Source organism: Jaculus jaculus, chromosome 7 (assembly GCF_020740685.1).
Source record: "Jaculus jaculus isolate mJacJac1 chromosome 7, mJacJac1.mat.Y.cur, whole genome shotgun sequence".
Lineage (NCBI taxonomy): Eukaryota > Metazoa > Chordata > Mammalia > Rodentia > Dipodidae > Jaculus > Jaculus jaculus.
The window spans coordinates 119,847,316-119,866,452 of NC_059108.1; the positions used below are offsets into that span (position 1 = coordinate 119,847,316).

Here is a 19,137-nt window from a genome sequence, read left to right on the forward strand (position 1 = left end):
ATACCAGGGGCCGTGTAACTGTTGCCACAGTTTTCTTATAGTCCTGCTTCATACACGCTACTTTCAGGGATGGCAGTGCATTCTTTAGTCTGACAGGCACTTTTGGGATATCCCCATACTCATGGTAGACCCCATTCATCAAGAGCACAAGGAAGCACTATACTCCCCATTGCCTGGAGAAATACAGCCCCACCAGGACTTCCCCTGCAGACTTGACATCTATCGGAAATGCCCTCTGGGCAGACAGCTCAGCGTCACCTAGATGTCTTTTTATTTATTTTTTTCTTTTTTGGTTTTTTGAGGTAGGATGTCACTCTAGCTCAGGCTGATCTGGAATTCTCTATGTAGTCTCAAGGTAGCCTCGAACTCATGGTGATCCTCCTACCTCTGCCTCCTGAGTGCTGGGATTAAAGGTGTGCGCCACCACGCCCGGCACCTATATGTCTTACATCTGTAGCAGGTGCCACATAAATGCCACTGCAGCTGGGAGGCACACTCATCCATTCCACATGAGGAACCAGGGCCACACTGAAACTGCCCCCCTTGGATGGTCTGCCCTCAGGTAACCCAGCCTCAGTTGTTGTCTGATCACCCACAGCAGGGCCCATGCGATTGCTCTTCCCAAACTCATCTTTGGTTCTGTCCTGTCCCCTGTTCAGACACCAGTTATGGTGTGACTTTTCCTGGGAAGTCCGTTTCTCCTTACTCTACACAGAGAGACAACAAAAGACCAAGTCAACTCTTCCATTGAGACCCAGCTTGGTGAACCAGTGAGTTTATTAGGGTTACTTACAGGAGCGTGGGGACAGCTCATGAAAGCTGCATTACCAGAGGCCTCGTCCCCAGTTACCTTCCATGTTCAGTGAGTGGCTGGGGTCTCAGTACAGGTCTCCGGACCCTCCTCTGACCTCTTCTCATAGGCAAGAGAACAGGAATAGACGCAGTTTGTGAGGAGCTTGTGCAGGTAATCATGGCTACTCTGATCTCAAGGCCCTAACGACCACGTCATGCCGGAGGACAGAATCCTGCAACAGCATCACTTGTCGGTTGTTCCTCTGATGAAAGGCAAACTCGATTACAGGCCGCCTTCCTGCCTTGTTAGGATTCAGGAGCCTCATAAAAAACTGCTTGAGCCTCTCTGAGAGGCTTGAGGCATGGAGGAAATTAGATCATACCTTCAAAGTGAGCATTTGGCAAATGGCAACATTTGGTGCTGGCACACTTGACTCTTCCCTGCTCCTGATGCCTGCTGGTGAGACTCAACCTTCGTAGTCCCTCTGGCCAGGAGGAGCTGGTCTGGTCACAATGCCAGTAGGAAAATCATGCCTGAGGCTTCTACGGAGATTTCTGTGGAGTGCCTCCGTACGCGTGGCTTCATGTTATACCTGTACTGTGAATGAGGTGGAAGCCAGCCCTGCTTCTTCCTCTCTGTATGTTCTTTCTGAGCCCTTAGAGAAGGGATTTGTGAGCAGAATTAGAACAAGTAATTTATGACTCCCCATGCTAGATATTTGGAAAGACTGTTCAGAGGAAAAGATCATCTGTGTATATGTTGCATGACAAACGAAGTTGAAAGAAAATGTCCTGAGAAGAATTATAGGTGGGAGGATAGAATAGCAAGATATGTTTTTTTAAAAAATGGGGGCTGGGGCCAGGCGTGGTGGCACATACCTTTAATCCCAGTACTTGGGAGGCAGAGGTAGGAGGCTCACCATGAGCTCAAGGCCACCCTGAGACTACACAGTGAATTCCAGATCAGCCTGAGCTAGAGTGAGACTCTACCTCAAAAAATTTAAAAAAAGAAAGAAAGAAAGAAAGAAACTAAAATTGGGGGCTGAGCTAGAGGGATGACTTAGCAGTTAAGGTATTTGCCTGTCAAACTTAAGGACCCAAATTCAATTCCCCAGTACCCACATAAGGCAAATGCACAAAGTGACACATGTGTCTAGAGTTCATTTGCAGTGGCTAGAGGCCCTGGTGCACCCAATTCCTATTCTCTCTCTCTCCCTCTCAAATAAATAAGGCCTTTCTTTCTTTCTTTCTTTCTTTCTTTCTTTCTTTCTTTCTTTCTTTCTCTCTCTCTCTCTCTCTCTCTCTCTCTCTCTCTCTCTCTCTCTCTCTCTCTCTTTCTTTCTTTCTTTTTGAGGTAGGGTCTCCCTATAGCCCAAGCAGACGGCATACCAAGGCCTCTAGCCACTGCAAACAAACACCAGACACATGTGTTCCCTTGTGCATCTGGCTAACATGGGTCCTGGGGAATCGAACCTGGGTCCTTTGGCTTTGCAGGCAAATGCCTTAAAACTGCTAAGCCATCCCTCTAGCCCAATAAAATATTTTTAAAAACAAAATAAAAATGGGGGTTGGGGGCTGGAGAGATGGCTTAGCGGTTAAGCGCTTGCCTGTGAAGCCTAAGGACCCTGGTTCGAGGCTCGGCTCCCCAGGTCCCACATTAGCCAGATGCACAAGGGGGCGCACGTGTCTGGAGTTCATTTGCGGTGGCTGGAAGCCCTGGCGCGCCCATTCTCTCTCTCCCCCTCTATCTGTCTTTCTCTCTGTCTGTCGCTCTCAAATAAATAAATAAATAAATAAATAAATAAATAAATAAAATGGGGGTTGGCAGTATATCTTAGAGGTAGAGAATATACTTGGCATGTGCAAAGCCCCAGGTTTGATCCCCAGCATCTTTCCCTCCCTCCACACAAAGACATGTTCCTGCTTTTTCATTGAAAAAGTGTGTTTCTATGAGTGCTGCGGAGGAGCTTGGACTCAGTACCCCTTTCTCCCCTAGAGGTTTACAGCACCTGCTCGTGTCTCTTTTGAGCAGCCATTACTGTGCTTTGGAGTGTGACTGCCCCAGGAAGCTGTACAATTAACCTTTGCTGCGCCCATCCCTAAACTGACAGCCACCCCGGTCCGCAGCGGGGCTGATGTGTGAGTGGATGAGCAGGGCGTCCGCAGCACCCGGATGACAGACAGCTGAATGAAATGGTGGGAACAATTGCAGGTCTTTGAAAAAGGAACTGAACCCCCTTTTGCCATGAGTTGATTTGGCTGTGAATTCCTCGGATGGAGATTTGAGCCCGTGGAGGTGGGGAGCGCAGAATGTTGTGTTCTTCACTGCAACCGTGCCATGAGCAACCCTCTCCAAACAGAATGTTACACCTGTCAGTGGGAGGCTCAGGACTGACCTCGTGTCAGGAATGGGGACAGGAAGTGACTACAGCTTCTGAGTGAAGTGAGCAGTCCACCCAGGAAGTTCACTGAGCCTTGTTTAAGTTCTTCCTCAAAGCCTCACGTGTGTCCTTTGTTTCTGTCTCCAGGAGTGCATACTGCGCTGCCTCGGTAGCCTCTCTGACCAACATCATCACTCCAGACCTCTTTGAAGGCACTGCCGAATGGATAGCAAGGTGAGAGAAGTCACAGTGTCTCCTGGCCTCGTAGAGAGCGGTGGTCAAGAAAAATAAAGAAAATCTGAAGCGATCAGACAGGAATATAAAACTACAAGAAATTGATTGTTTATTTTACAAATATTTTACAAACGATTTCTTTTTCCCAGGCTTCAGTTAATGTATTATAGTTTAGATTGGCAAAGGGAAAAATCTCTGGTAAATAGAATTGGTGGGAGTCTAAATTGATTTAAGCAGTTTGGAGAGCAATTTGGCAATATTTCAAAGTGCCCTTGCTTATGACCCAGTAATTCCACTCCTACAGAAACTCTCACCCACATGCATGAAAGAGACAAGAGACAAGGGCTTGTTTATTAGCAAAAAGTCGGAAACAGGGCTGGGCGTGGTGGCACACTGTAGCCATACTCAGCCTGTCATTACAGTGCTTGGGAGGCTGAGGTAGGAGGATTGTGTGTTTCCTGCCAGTCTGGGTTACCTAGGGAGACCCTGTCTCAAAGACAACAATGAAACAAAGTCACCAGAACCAAGATAAGGTTGTGTTCATAAGTCAAGGTGGAGAAGTTATGGTATAGCCACAGTGGAATATTACGTAGTGAGGGATGAGTGAGCCAGACCTGTATGCATCTGTATGGGTAAATCTCAAGAAGGATTGTTGAGTTTTATTTATTTATTTTTTAAAAATTTATTTATTTATTTATTTTAGAATGAGAGAGAGAGAGAGAGAGAGAGAGAGAGAGAGGTAGAGAAAGAGAGAGAATGGGCATGCCAGGGCCGCCAGCCAATGCAAACTCCAGACACATGTACCACCTTGTGCTTCTTGGTTTACATGGGTCCTGGGGAATTGAACCGAGATCCTTTGGCTTTGCAGGAAAACACCTTAGATTGTTGAGTTTTAAAAAACATTTTAGAAATACTTATGTCATCAGGCATGGTGGTGCACGCCCTTAATCCCAGCACTTGGGAGGCAGAGGTAGGAGGATTGCTGTCACCCTGAGACTACATAGTTAATTCCAGGTCAGCCTGGACCAGAGTGAAACCCTACCTTGAAAAACCAATAAATAAATTTAAAAAATAAAAATCAAAATACATGTGTTAGCACATTTAGTAAAATTTGAGAATAGCCGGATGTGGTGATGCACACCTTTAATCCCAACACTTGGGAGGCGGAGGTAGGAGGATCACTGTGAGTTTGAGGCCAGCCTGAGACTACATAGTGAATTCCAGGTCAGCCTGGGCTAAGTTAGGGCTAGAGTGAGACCCTACCTCTAAAATTCTAAAACCAAGAAAAAAAAGAAGAAGTAGCCCAGGCTCATGTAAACAACCCCAAATAGCCTCACTGGGTCATGCAAACATAAGACATGAAGGTAGAAGGGGGCTAGTTGGGAAGAGGTAGGGGTCACTGGGAGGAAGGAGACAAGAGAAGGTTGAGATATCATCCAGATACACTAAAAATGTATTGTCGAAATAAATTTTTTAAAAATAAGAAGAGAAGGTGGCGCATGTCTGTGGCCCTAGCACTTGGAGAGATGAAGGCAATAGGAAGATCAGGGTCAGGAGTTCAAGGTCATCCTTGACTACACAGTGAGATTGAGGCTAATCTTGGCAACATGAGATCCTATTTCAAGGAACAAAAACAAGGGCTAGAGAGATGATTTAGCAGTTAAGGCATTTGCCTGCAAAGCCAAAGGACCCAGGTTCGATTCCTCAAGACCCACGTAAGACAAATGCACAAGATGATGCATGCACCTGGAGTTCATTTTAGGGGGCTGAAGGCCCTGGCACACTCATTCATATTCTCTCTCTCTCTCTCTCTCTCTCTCTCTCTCTCTGCCTCTTTCTATCTCCTCTCAAATTAAAAAAATAAAATAAAATAAAATTTTTTTAAAAATGAGCGAAGAGCTGGACATGGTGGCACACGCCTTTAATCCCAGCACTCAGGAGGCAGGGGTAGGAGGATCACTGTGAGTTCGAGGCCATCCTGAGACTCCATAGTGAATTTCCAGGTCAGCCTGGGCTAGAGTGAGACCCTACCTCAAAAAACCAAAAAAGAAAAAAGAAAAGAGAGAGAGAGAGAGAGAGAGAGAAGGCTATGTGTGTGTATGCATGTGTGTGTGTGTGTGTGTGTGTATGTGTGTGTGTAATAATTTTTATCTTTATCAAAATAGCACCTATTTCCTTGTAATCATGAAACCAAATGATACTCTATGATCTTACTTATTTTTTGGAATAACTTTCTTTTTACTGACATATATATGTCATGAAGATATAATATCAGAAATTTGTTCTCAGATTCTCTGCCAGTACTGCACAATTCTTATCCATATGCTCAAGCACCTCAGATAGTGTGTTTTCTTTTGTGTGGTAGTGCATGCATGCGTGTGTGTTCTGGGTCACCCTCCCCTGGGGCCTTCGCTCTCCTGATGTCATGCTGGACAGCTTGCCACACAGCAGGCACCTGGATACTTCCCTTCATCATTAAATTTACTTCCTGTCTCTGCTTTTGTTTGAAGCTCCTGTCTGACTTTGTTTGTTTGTTTATTAATTTTAATGAAGCACTATACTCTGGAGATCTTTTAAGTTCTCAAATATGACATTATTCCCATGCCCATTTAATAGTTTATTTGGCTAGAGAGTTCAAAGTTGGAAGTGTCATGAACTGGATTCCTTCTAAATTTTGTCAGCATTGCTCCATTACCTTTTTATTTTCCAAGTGGTCATTAATAAGGCAGATAATCATGAGAATTGATGTTAAGAGCGTTGTAGTGTTCAACAGTAAGGTGACTACTCTTTAGAAATTGATAATAGGTAGTCTCTGGATTTGGTTCTTTGGTTTCTTCTTCTTCTTCTTCTTCTTCTTCTTTTTTTTTTTTGAGACACAGTGTCATTGTAGCACAGGCTGACCTAGGACTCAACTCTGTAGCACAGGCTGGCTGTGAACTCATAGCGATTCTCCTACCTCTGCCACCCATGTGCTGTGATTGTAAGCATGAGCCACTATGCCTGCTGGATATGATTATTCTTTTAATATTTTATTTTTATTTATTTACTTCAGAGAGGGAAAGAGGAAGGGAGGGAGAGAGAGAGAGAGAAAGAGAGAGAATGGGCATGCCAGGGCTTCCAGCCACTACAAGTGAGTTCCAGATGCATGTGCCACCTTGTGCATCTGGCTTATGTGGGTCCTGAGGAATTGAACCAAGGTCCTTTGGCATTGTAGGCAAGCACCTTAACTGCTAGCTATCTCTCCAGCCCTGAATATTTTTTAATTTTTATTTATTTATTTGAGAGCGACAGACAGAGAAAGAGGCAGAGAAAGAGAGAGGAGAGTGGGCACGCCAGGGCTTCTAGCCACTGCAAACGAACTCCAGATGCATGTGCCCCCTTGTGCATCTGGCTGACGTGGGTCCTGGGGAATCGAGCCTTGAACCAGGGTCCTTAGGCTTCACAGGCAAGTGCTTAGTCGCCAAGCCATCTCTCCAGCCCAAGCCCTGTTTATTATTTTTTTTTAAATTTTTTAAAAAATTTATTTGAGAGCGACAGACAGAGAGAAAGACAGATAGAGGAAGAGAGAGAGAATGGGCGCGCCAGGGCTTCCAGCCTCTGCAAACGAACTCCAGACACATGCACCCCCTTGTGCATCTGGCTAACGTGGGACCTGGGGAACCGAGCCTCAAACCGGGGTCCTTAGGCTTCACAGGCAAGCGCTTAACTGCTAAGCCATCTCTCCAGCCCTGATTATTTTTTAATGTTTGGTTTTTTAACTGAGATCTCCCATCCTTTCTTTCATTTCCAGTGTATTAAATAGGCAGTGTTATCTGCTTAAAATCCTTCTCGGAACAAGATACAGTGGTCCTTACTACTTGGGAAGCTGAGGTAGGAGGATCCCTTGAATTTAGGAGTTCAAGACTAGTCTGGACAATTTAATGATATCCAGTCTACAAAAGCAACAAAAAAGCCAGCCAATTATTCTGCTTATCTGAAAGTGTTTCTACAGAAATTTAGAAATAGCCTTTAATCCCACTTGGGAGGCAGAGGTAGGAGATCGCTGTGAGTTCAAGGCCACCCTGAGACTACATGGTGAATTCTATGTCAGCCTGGGCTAGAGCAAGACCCTACCTCAAAAAACAAAACAAACAAACAAAAAAAGAGATAGCTGGCAATAGCAATTCCTTTTTTTTTTTTTTTTTTGGTTTTCTAAGGTAGGGTCTCACTCTAACTCAGGCTGACCTGGAATTCACTATGTAGTCTCAGGGTGGCCTCGAACTCTCGGCGATCCTCCTACCTCTGCTTCCCGAGTGCTGGGATTTAAGGTGTGCGCCACCACGCCCGGCTAGCAGTGCCATTTTATGAGCCTTGAGGACAACTGAGGTCATTACTGTCCCTTAAAACGGCTGCAATATTCTGGGCATGGTGGCACAGACAAGGTCGTATGATCTCTGTGAGTTCTAGGTCAGCCTGTACTAGAGCAAGACCCTGCCACACAAAAGGGGGGCTACAATATAATTGTAAAGTGTTTTCATAAGACTTAAGTTTAAATTCTTTTTTTTTCTTTTGGTTTCTCAAGGTAGGGTCTCAAGCTGACCTGGAATTCACTCTGCATTCTCAGGGTGGCCTCGAACTCATGATGACCCTCCTACCTCTGCCTCTCGAGTGCTGGGATGAAAGGTGTGTGCCACCATGCCCAGCTAAGACTTAATTAAAATTTCATTGTAACTTGTTCTAAACTTAGTCAAACTTGAAAACAAATTAATTACATGAAGAAAAAAAAAACAAGCAAAATACAAAACAACAAAGTAAAAAATCTTGGTCTGGGGAGATGGGGCAGTGGGTGAGAGTGCTTTCTGTAAGCATGAGGGCCTTAGAGGGCCTGAGACCACCTGAGTCTGATTCCCCATGGCCACACACATCTGTAACCGCTGTCCTGTGGAGAGCAGAGACTGGAGAGTCACTGAGGTTAGCACAAACTGCTGTTCTGCGTTCAAACAAATGTTCCTTCCCAAGGAAATAGACAAATGAGTGATAGAGGAAGGACACCCGTTGCTCTCCCCCGGCCTTTCTTTCCCTCTGTCTCTCTCTCTCTTTTGTGTGTTCACATCTGCACATAGACATACATACACTGCACACAGACATATATACCACACCACATGTGCAGAAACACAGCAAAATCCCTTGCTTGTGTCATTTCCAAGGCTGGATTCTGTTGGATTGCTTCAAAGGCTGTTCTTGTTTGAGTGGACAAGCAGCTTGGTCAGATTCAGACGGTCAGCTGGTCGTGCCCTGCAGCAAGTGGAGGCTCAGATTTCAGACCAGCTTTGGTTCAAGCGGCTCTCAGTCTGCCCCAAGGTGTGTGTGTTTCCAGGGCCAGGTAGAAACTTGAACTCAGTTTAATCAGTTTGAGGGTGGATTTTTCTTTTTCTCAGACTCTTCTGGCATCTTCCTCACTTCCTGGTAGCCTACTTCTTGCTGTTAGAAAAAGGGGCTGGCTTCCTATTAGAGTTCTAGCTACCCTCCTCTGGCCTGGGACTCAGGATACTGTGGCCCTGCTCAGAAGGAAGAAAACATAGTGGTGGAGAGGGAGGGACACTCCCTGTTGTCTGATCCTCGTTTTGAAGTCCCTCTCAACTGCATGTGCCTTTCCCCAGTTAGCCGGCCCTTGGGGCTGAATGTCACACTGTGTTCGTGTTCGGCTGCTGTTTGCAAGGGGATTGGTTGGCAGACACTCACTGGACATGGAAATCTGACTATTTGGATTGAATCCCAGTTATGCCATTTATTATTAGCTTTGCGCTTTGGCAGGTTGTTTCACTTCACATCAAGTGATGGAATATTGAATTTTATGTGAATCTGGAATATGTAGGAGTCAAGTGGGTTTGCTAGTGATGGTAAGCCCTGTGCGTGCTGCCTGCCAGGGTGGCATAATGTCTAGTCATCTGGGTGGTTAGTTTGGCTTCTGTCCCTTCTTTTCCCCATCCCCATCCCATGTGCCCTATGGAGACTTTGGGAGTCTTTATTCTTGCTCTTTGGAAACCCGATGATGACTTTTGATGTGGATCACTTTTCAGTCTATGTGCTGGGTGCTCAGCTGGTCTCTGATTTGGAAGCATATGTATTTCAGTACCAACAACTTGTCCTCCTCCTCCAGACAGGGTCTCACTATGGAGAACAGGCAGACCTCAATATTTTCAGGCCTTCTACCTCAGGCTATGCAGCCACCACCAAACCCAGCTTTCATATATATATATATATATATATATATATATATATATATATATATATATATATATATATATATATATATAAAATCTTATTACTAGGGTTGTTCTAATTAAAAAATATTTTATCTATTTTATAATCATGGAAAATGTAATAAAAATTAAAAAAATACATATATATTTTATCTGTTTTCTAGCCTTAATTTTTTTTCTTGTATTTTCTAAAAGATTCTCTGCCTTTTTCTAATTTTTCTGCTGAGTTTTGTTTGTTTGTTTGCATGTATGGTGTCATGTGCACACGCGCGTGCGTGCGTGTGTGTGTGTGTGTGTGTGTGTGGTGTACATGGGGATGCACTCATGTGGCGCCCCAAGTGCTAGCCGGCGGCAGGGTCACTTGCCTATGGTGGCTGGAGTAGAATGTTGGGTACCGTCCGTTGTTCTGCCTTTTCTTACTTGAACCAGTCTCTTACTGATCCCAGAGCTTACTGCTTTTTTTGTGGGGGACGCTCTGGAACTTCTCAGATCTCTGCTACCCATAAGATTAGGGTTACAGATGTGTGTGACCATGCCCAGCTGTTTACATGGGTCCGGGGGCTTGAACTTGAGTGGTCTTGCAGATCTTAGACCTCCATGCCTGCACAAAGCATGCTTTTAACTGCTAAACCATCTCTCCATGCCTTTATTTCTATAGTCTTATTGTTGACTTTCCAGAGCTCAGTTTTGTTTCCTAAGTACATCTTTTTTGTATTTTTTTCTCCTTGCATATTAAGAATATTATCCTTGTAATTTCCTTATATGCTGTTTATCTAATGACATAACTTTAAAGGTTTTCATCTAGGTCTTGCATTATTGCCTCCTGTGTACTGTTTGAAAAAGTATTTTTATTTATTTGCATGTGTGTGTGTGTGTGTGTGGTGGGAGGCATCAAGATTTCTTGCCTCTTCAAATGAACGCCGGATGCTTGTGCCACTTTTTGCTTGTGACTCTATGTGGGTACTAAGAAACTGAAGCTGGGCTGACAGGCTTTGCAAGCAGGCACCTTTCATCCCTTAGCCAGTTCCCCAGCCCCTGTCTTTTTATGTACATTTGATATGTGGGTCTCACATTAAGGCTTTGCACACATGTCTGGTACTTAGCAGCTCTGTCTCTGCTGGGTCCAATCCAAAAAACTGGTGAGGGTTCATATATACATAAGTGGACTAAGACTAGTGAATTCTATATATCTGTATCTGTAGGGCTTTGTTCTTGAACTTGTCCATTTCTCTAGAGAGGAACCTTCCAGATTCTTGCCTGGGGTGTGAAGCTGGCAGGCAACTCTGTGAATTGCCAGTAGGGGAAGGGTGGGGGCTGTGATCCTCCTCCCTGCTCTCGGCTGCGCTGGAAGTTGTGAGATTTTGATCCTTGGTGTGTGTGACTGGGGATTGAGCTAAACCCCGGATCTCACTTATTCTTTGCATGTGCTCCACCACTGAGCTGCACCCCAACCCTTCTATTTTCTTTATTTGCAGATAGGGTTTTACTAAGTTACTTGGGCTAGCCTCAGACTCTTGATCTTCCTGCCTCACTTCTGAGTGCTTGGATTGTAAGTATGTGTGCACGTTCTGCCATTCTCACCTGTAGCCTGTCGGCCTTTTTTGGCTTGCTTGTTGTTTTTTTTTAAAATACATATATTTTATTTATTTGTTTGAGAAGGAGAAAGAAGCAGACAGAGAGAGAAAGAGGACACGCCCGTGCCTCCAGCCACTGTAAACCAACTCCATATGCACATGCCCCCTTGTGCATCTGGCTTATGTGGGTCCTGGAGAGTTGAACTGGGATCCTCTGGCTTTGCAGGCAAGCACCTTAACCACTAAGCCATCTCTCCAGCCCGGTTTGCTTGTTTGTTTTTTCTTTTGTTTTTTTGAGGTAGGGTCTCACTCTCTAGCACAGGCTGACCTGGAATCCATTCAGTATTCTCAGGGTGGCCTTGAACTCACAGCAGTCCTCTTATCTCTGCCTCCCGAGTACTGGGATTAAAGGCATGTGCCACCACACCTGGCTAAAGTTTTTTTGTTGTTGTTGTTGTTTTTTTGGTTGGTTTGTTTCTTGAGACAGGGTCTTGCTTTGCAGCTTGAACTGGCCTTGAGCTCAGCAATCGTCTTGTCTCCGAATCACAAGTACTGGGATTCCAGGTGTACTCCACCATGACAGGCTCTACAGATACTCCTGACCCAGCTCCTGAAATCACTCACCTTCTGGGTTCATATTGGAGACCTCAGGGTCTGACTGTCTACACTATTAATGTATATTCTTCCAGAGTTCTGAAAATTAGATCATATTGGTCACATTGTCATTTTATGATATCTTTGTTTTAAATTTTATTTATTTATTTGAGAGACTGAGAGAGGGAAAGAGGCAGAGAGAGAGATAGTATGGGCACGCTAGGGCCTCCAGCCACTGCAAACAAACTCCAGATGCGTGCGCCCCCTTGTGCATCTGGCTAATGTGGGTCCTGGGGAGTCGAGCCTTAAACTGGGGTCATTAGGCTCACAGGCAAGCGCTTAACCACTAAGCCATCTCTCCAGCCTAAACTGATGCTATTCTTCAATAGCGATTACCTCATCTTCATGTTCCACTTATGATATAAACGATATTATAGGGGTTAGAGAGATGGCAGTTAAGGTGTTTGCCTACAAAGCCAAAGGACCTTGATTCGATCTGGCGCACCCATTTTCTCTCTGTGTGTCTTCTCTCTCTGTCTCTGCTTGCAAATAAATAAATTTAAAAAAAGAATAGCATCATTTTAAGTGAGTACCTCATTTTTTTATTAGATGTACAACATTTATATAACCAGTCCCTTACCTTTTTGGTTTCTTTTGAGGTGGGGTCTCACTCTAGCCCAGGCTGATCTCTAACTCACATTAATCATCCCATCTTTGCCTCCTGAGTGCTGGGATTAAAGGCATGTGCCAACACTCCTGGCCAATCCTTTATTTTTGAACTTCTAAGTTGGTCTGACATTTTGCTGTAATAAATTGGAGTATAGCAAACATTCTTATAGTCTGATCTGTAGACACATTATACTTTGAAAGATTAATTCCTAGAAATGGCTCTGTCTTATTAAGCTAATTATTAAGCATGTTTTTATGACTTAAAAATATAACTTGGGGCCTAGAGAGATGGCTTATTGGTTAAGGCACTTGCTTGCGAAGCCTGAGGACCCAGGTTCGATTTCCCCAGTACCCACCTAAGACAGATATACATAGTGGCACATGTGTTTGGAGTTCATTTGCCGTGGCTAGCAGTCCTGGCATGCCCGTTCTAGCTCTGCCTCTTTCTTCTCTCTCAAATAAATACACACACACACACCTTGGGGCTGGAGAAGTAGCTCTGTAGTTAAGGCACTAGCTTGCAAAACCTGAGGACCTGGATTTTATTCCCCAGTATCCACATAAAGCCAGATGCACAAGATGGGGCATGCATCTGGAGTTCATTTGCAGTGGCTAGAGGCCCTGGCATGCCCATTCTCTCTCTTTCTCCTTCCCTCTCTCTCCCTCTCCCTCTTTCTCTCTCAAATAAATAAATAAATAAATATATAATATTTTAAAAATATACCTTGAATAGATAATATAACCCCAAATAATAGTTGTAATAATAAATGGGTAACTTGAATATATAAAGATTACTTTTTTTTTCAAGGTAGGGTCTCTCTCTAGTTCAGGCTGACCTGGAATTCACTATGTAGTCTTAGGGTGGCTTTGAACTCTTGGCAAACCTCCTACCTTTGCATCCCCGAGTGCTGGGATTAAAGGCATGCACCACCATGCTCAGCCCAGATTACATTAAAAAAATACTTTATTTATTTCAGAGAGAAAAAGAGAGAAAGAAGCAGATACACACACACACACACACACACACACACACACACACACGGAAGAATAGGCACGCCAGGACCTCTAGCCACTGCAAACAAATTCCAGATGTATGTACTACCTTGTGCATGTAGCTTTACATGGGTGCTGGGAATCTGAACTTGGGTCCTTTGTCTTTTCAGGCAAGTGCCTTAACTGCTGAATCATCTCTCCAGTCCAAGATTACAATTTTTGTTTTGTTTGTTTTTTCAAGGTAGGGCCTCACTCTGGCTCAGGCTGACCTGCAATTAACTATGTAGTCTCAAAGTGGCCTTGAGCTCACAGCAATCCTCCTATCTCTGCATCCTGAGTGCTGGGACCAAGATTACAATTTTTTAAGGACTGAGATGTCTCTCATTTGTTAGTATGTTTATGTAGCATGCGTGAGAAAGAGGTACAATCCCTCAAACCACATAAACTAGGACATGGTGGTGTGTGCCTGTAATACCAGTACTTAGGAGGCAGAGGCAGCAAGATCAGGAGTTCAAGGTTATCCTCATCTACATAGCAAGTTCTAGGCCAGCCTGGGCTACATGAGACCTTGTCTCAAAAAAAAAAAAAAAATACAAGCCAAGCATGGTGTGGCACGCCTTTAATGCCAGCACTTTGGGAGTCAGAAGTAGGAGGATCACTGTGACTTTGAGGACAGCCTGAGACTACATAGTGACTTCCAGGTTAGCTGAGCTAGAGTGAGACCCAACCTCAAAAAACCGAAACCAAACAACAACAAACACATTAACAAGAGGCTGGGGAGGTGGCTCAGTGGTTAAAGGCACTTGCTCTGCCAAGCAGAGTTTGCATCTTCAGCACCCACATAAAGCTGGTTCCAAGTGGCACCTGGAGCTGTGACCCCAGCATGCCCATGGCAATGGAGGTGTAGTCAGAAGAACCCCAAGCTTGTGGCCAGCTGGTCTGGTCTTCCGAGCAGCAAATAACAAGAGAGGGTCTGTCTCAAGCAAGGGGAGCGGAGAGGACCAGCACTCCAAGGTTGTCACCTCCGCCTGCATGTGTGGCATGTGCTCGCCCAGACACACACACATTTTAGAAATTACAATTTTGTTGTTGTTGTGTTTTCGAGATAGGGTCTTGCTCTAGCCCAGGAATTCACTCTGCATTCTCAGGGTGCCCTTGAACTCAGGGTGCTCCTCCTATCTCAGCCTCCTAAGTGCTGGGATTAAAGGTGTACATCATTACGCCTGATTTAGAAACTACAGTTTTTAAAAATAAGTTTTTATTTTTGAATAGTTATATGCTGCACACAGTGACGTGTGTTTGTAGTCCCCTCTGTTTGGATGAGTTAGTTAATTTGCTAATTTGAAACAGGGTCACACTCTAGCCCAAGCTTGTGGCGGTGTGTTCCACTATGCCAGGCTAGTCCCAGCTACTTGGCATGGCAAGGATCACTTGAGCCTGTAAGCTCGAAACTCACCAGGGCAACACAAAAAACAAGACCAGTTTGAATGAACAGGAGATGTGTGTGTGTGTGTATGTATGTGTCTATATAGGTTCATTATAGAAAGTTTGCACTGGACTTGGGGTAAAGGAGTTTCAGAGTGAATTCAAGGCCATCCTGGACAACTTAGTGAGACCCTACATCAAAAAACAGGGCAGAGGGATGGGTTAGCAGTTAAGGTGCTTGCCTGCAATGCCAAAGGACCCAAGTTCGATTCCCTAGGACCCAGATAAGCCAGATGCACAAGGTGGCACATACATCTGGAGTTCATTTGCAGCAGTTGGAAGCCCTGGTGCACCCATTCTCCCTCCCTCCCTCTCTCTCTGCCAAGTAAATAAATAAATAAATATATTTTTTTAAGCAAAGGTAGCACTTGGGAGGCTGAAGTAGGTAGGTCACTGTGATTTCAAGGCCAACCTGGGCTACTGAATGAGTTCCAGGTCAGCTTGGGCTAGAGTGAGGCCCTTCCTCAACCATTATTTCCCAAAAAAGTAAAAAGTGGGCTGAGAATATAGTTTAGCAGCAGCAGAATGCTTGCCTAGCTTATAGAGGCCCTAGGTTTAACACTCAGTGCCACTAAAAGCAAAAAGAGAAAAAGAAGAAGAAAGAGGCAGACGGACTGTAGTTCATGGTTAGCCTGAGCTGTATAACGAACAAACAAATAAATAACGATGACAAAAAAGCTGTGAAGAGAGCTGAAAGCCAGCTGTAGCTCGGTGGCAGAACACTAACCGATCTAGTGTGTATGAAGCTCTGAGTTTAATTTCCAAGGCTATGTGGGTAAAAAGAAGAAAATAGACAAAAATTAAAAGCACTTTCTGGAGGGATGGCTTAGCAGTTAAGGACCTTGCCTGCATAAGCCAATGAATCCAGATTCTATTCCATGGACCCATGTAAGCCAGATGCACAAGGTGGTGCAGGCTTCTGGAGTTCATTTGCAACAGCTGAAGGCCCTGGCATGCCCATTCTCTCTCTCTCTCTCTACCTCTTTCTCTCTCTCTGTGTCTTATAAATGAATGAACAAAATAAAATAAGCATTTTCACTGATAGACTTTGCATCTGGCTTACATGGGTACTGGGGAATCAAACCTGGGCCCTTAGGCTTACCAGGAAAGCTCCTTAACCGCTAAGCCATCTCTCCAGTCCCATTGATAGACTTTGTACTCAAAGATAACAAGAACCAACATTTATTTTTCAACTTGATTTTAACTTGATACATGCATTACAGGTAGGATTTACTTTTTTGTTGTGGTGGTAGTTGGTTTTTTTGAGGTAGGGTGTCTTTCTAGTCCAGACTTACCTGAACTTCACTATGTAGTCTCAGGGTGGCCTTGAACTTGTGGTGATCCTCCTACCTCTGCCTCTTGAGTACTAGGATTAAAGGTGTGCACCACACGCTGAGCAGATTTTACTTTTTTGTTGTTATTTTTCGAGGTAGGGTCTCAGTCTAGCTCAAGCTGACCTAGAAGTCACTATGTAGTCTCAGGTTGGCCTCGAACTCTCGGTGATCCTCCTACCTCTGCCTCCTGAGTGCTGGGATTAAAGGTGTGCGCCACCATGTGCCTGGCCTTTTTCTTTATTTTTTTTAGGAAAAAGTATCTACACGTTAATAAGTCGTGTGTTTGCATTCATGGTGATGACAGCTACAGCCTAATCTGAGCAAACTCATTCTCTGCCGCTTGGAATGTGGAGGGGTACATTAACCACAGCGTGCTTCTCTCCCTTCCATCTAGGTGCCAGAACTGGGAAGGTGGAATTGGTGGGGTACCAGGGATGGAAGCCCATGGTGGGTACACATTCTGTGGCCTGGCTGCACTGGTAATCCTCAAGAAAGAGCGCTGCTTGAACTTGAAGAGCTTGTTAGTGAGTATCTGTTGCACCCTCGTCTCCTCTGGCCCAGGTCTGGTGATGCGACTGTAATCTGGGAACCTGGGGAAGTCTTGCTGTGGGAAGGGTGCAGGGGGTTCTAACCTTGAGCTCACAAACTTCAAGTCTGGGTATGAACTTTCAGATGTGGATGGTGGAGCCCTCAGTACCGTTCTGAGTCAGCCGAAGGAGCAAACAGCTGGTCTTGAAGTCAGCTCCCTTCTTCCACCTCCTTCTGCCTTGCGTAGGGTGCTAGGCCAGCCCTAGAGTCATCCAGACATCTGGATTGAGCTAGAGTACCTTCCCCAAGAAAAGTAGCTGTCCGTAGGATTAAGTGCTATATCGTGTGTCTTAGTCTTCTAAGGGCGGGGGGGGGGGGGGGAAGGTTGTGAAAAGACCTTCGAAGCATTCTGAAGCCAGGCTTTTATTACCTGTGAACATTCAGTACCTGCATTCCAGTGAGTTGTCCAACCACAGCCGAATCTTTGCAACCAGGAGGCCTGGACATTATGTATGTACCCCAAGCTTTTATTACCTGTGGACATTCAGTACCTGCATTCCAGAGTTGAATCTTTGCGACTAGAAGGCCTGAGCATTACATGCGTACCCTAAGCTTTTGGCCAGTGTTCAGAAAGCAGTCAGCTTCAGGGAAGCCTAGGCCATAAGCACAAATACGCATGCTACCAAGAAGATATTCCCCTTGTCTTCCGAGAAGTGTGTGCCCACCTGACCGTGACCTCAAAGCAAACCAGCTACAACTGGCATTCAGTTCTCTCTGTGTACCAATACCAAGCCCCCAGCATGGCACCATCATGAGCTTCCTAGAGCGTTCTGGTTAAACGCTTTAGTGGTGCACTTGATAACACCTTGCTCTCTTCCTGAGGAAGCCTCCCACATTGCATACTCTGAAAGTTCTGGAAAACTGATACTAAAATGACCTGCTTTGCTCACTGGATTTAGAGCTTGTTAGACTTTTTTTTTCAGTTTATGTATTTATTTATTTTTTATTTATTTATTGGGGGAGGGGAGGGAGAGAGAGAATGGGCGTGCCAGGGCCTCCAGCCACTGCAAATGAACTCGAGATGTGTGCACCCCCTTGTGCATCTGGCTTATATGAGTCCTGGGGAATCAAACGAGGGTCTTTTGCTTTGCAGGTAAGTGCCTTAACTGCTAAGCCATCTCTCCAGCCTGTTGACATTTTTAAAACTCTGATCACCAACAAGGATGAAACGTAAAAGGGCCATAATGACAAGTGCTAGAGTTACAATGGTAATATTGTAGGCTTGAGCTCTACTTCCTAACTAAGAAAACTCAAGCAACGTGTCGAGTGTGTTAGGGCTTCATTTTATCTTTTCCTTCTGAAAGTAAGGAGTAAGAATCCTTATTCTTCAAAGGTTTAAAGGAAGAGCATATATAAACTAGGTCCACAGAAGATACTCTTTGGTATCTCTGTTAGTTCCCTTCCCTCCCTCTCTTTGCTTTGGAAGAGCCAGGACCTGCATCTGAAGGACTTTATGATTTTATGTAGCCAAGGGAGAGCAGAGCTAAGCCTGGGCTTTGGGCTTGAGAAGAGTCAGCTAGTTTGGCTTGAATACACTGACCTAAAAAGACTTGTGCTTGTGATATTGGCGTGAACAGGAATGTACTCGAAACTCCATGACATCTGAGAGAGAGTGAAGCTTCCTCCTCTCAAGAATCCCCTAGGTCTACTTTCAGGAACTCAGTCTAGGAAGACCTTAGGACATTTTTCATTCTGTACCTTTCTGACCAGTGATGTAGCTCTGAGATTCAGGGCTGGTGGCCAGCAGCTGTGGTGGGAAGTGACCATCACCTCTGTTCTACCCAATTGGTTCTGCTCATTCCTCCGAGCCTATCTTGATCTCAGTAGGACAGTAAGTTTAAAAGACTTGCAGATAAGCAAGGGGTGGTGGTGTCACTGGCCACTGGATGACAAACTGTAGTTTATAGCTTGAGAGTAAAAGATTGCTCCTGGAAACCAGAAGCAGCCCTAGGCACCACTTGGTAATCAGGACCAATGGCTTCTGCCTCCAGGCCTGGCGGGGCCTTGTAACTGTCCTGTGGTGAACATCCTCAGGTATAGGGAAAGGCAGGAGCACCTTGAGATTGTCTGATGGGATACAGCCCAGCGTTTCACTTATGTGCTTTGAATAAACTACCATGAGTGGTTAGCGATGCAACAGAGGAACCATAGTCTTGCCTGACTCTGTGGCTCAAGCCGGGCTTACTGAGTCTCGGCCGGTCTCATAAATCAGTGTGGCCTCTTCGTTCTCAGCATCGGCACCAGTGCGGAT

At 44.9% G+C, this 19,137-nt stretch overlaps 1 protein-coding gene across 1 annotated transcript in view; it reads left to right on the top strand.

The window, feature by feature from the left end:
• The window catches only part of Fntb (farnesyltransferase, CAAX box, beta), an 86,270-nt gene that overhangs the window by 54,731 nt on the left and 12,402 nt on the right, over nt 1-19,137 (top strand). Inside the window, exons 7-8 of the mRNA XM_004649264.2 lie at nt 3,321-3,407; nt 16,693-16,822. Of these exons, the coding sequence (XP_004649321.1) occupies nt 3,321-3,407; nt 16,693-16,822 (217 nt within the window). The remainder of the gene's footprint in view (nt 1-3,320; nt 3,408-16,692; nt 16,823-19,137) is intronic.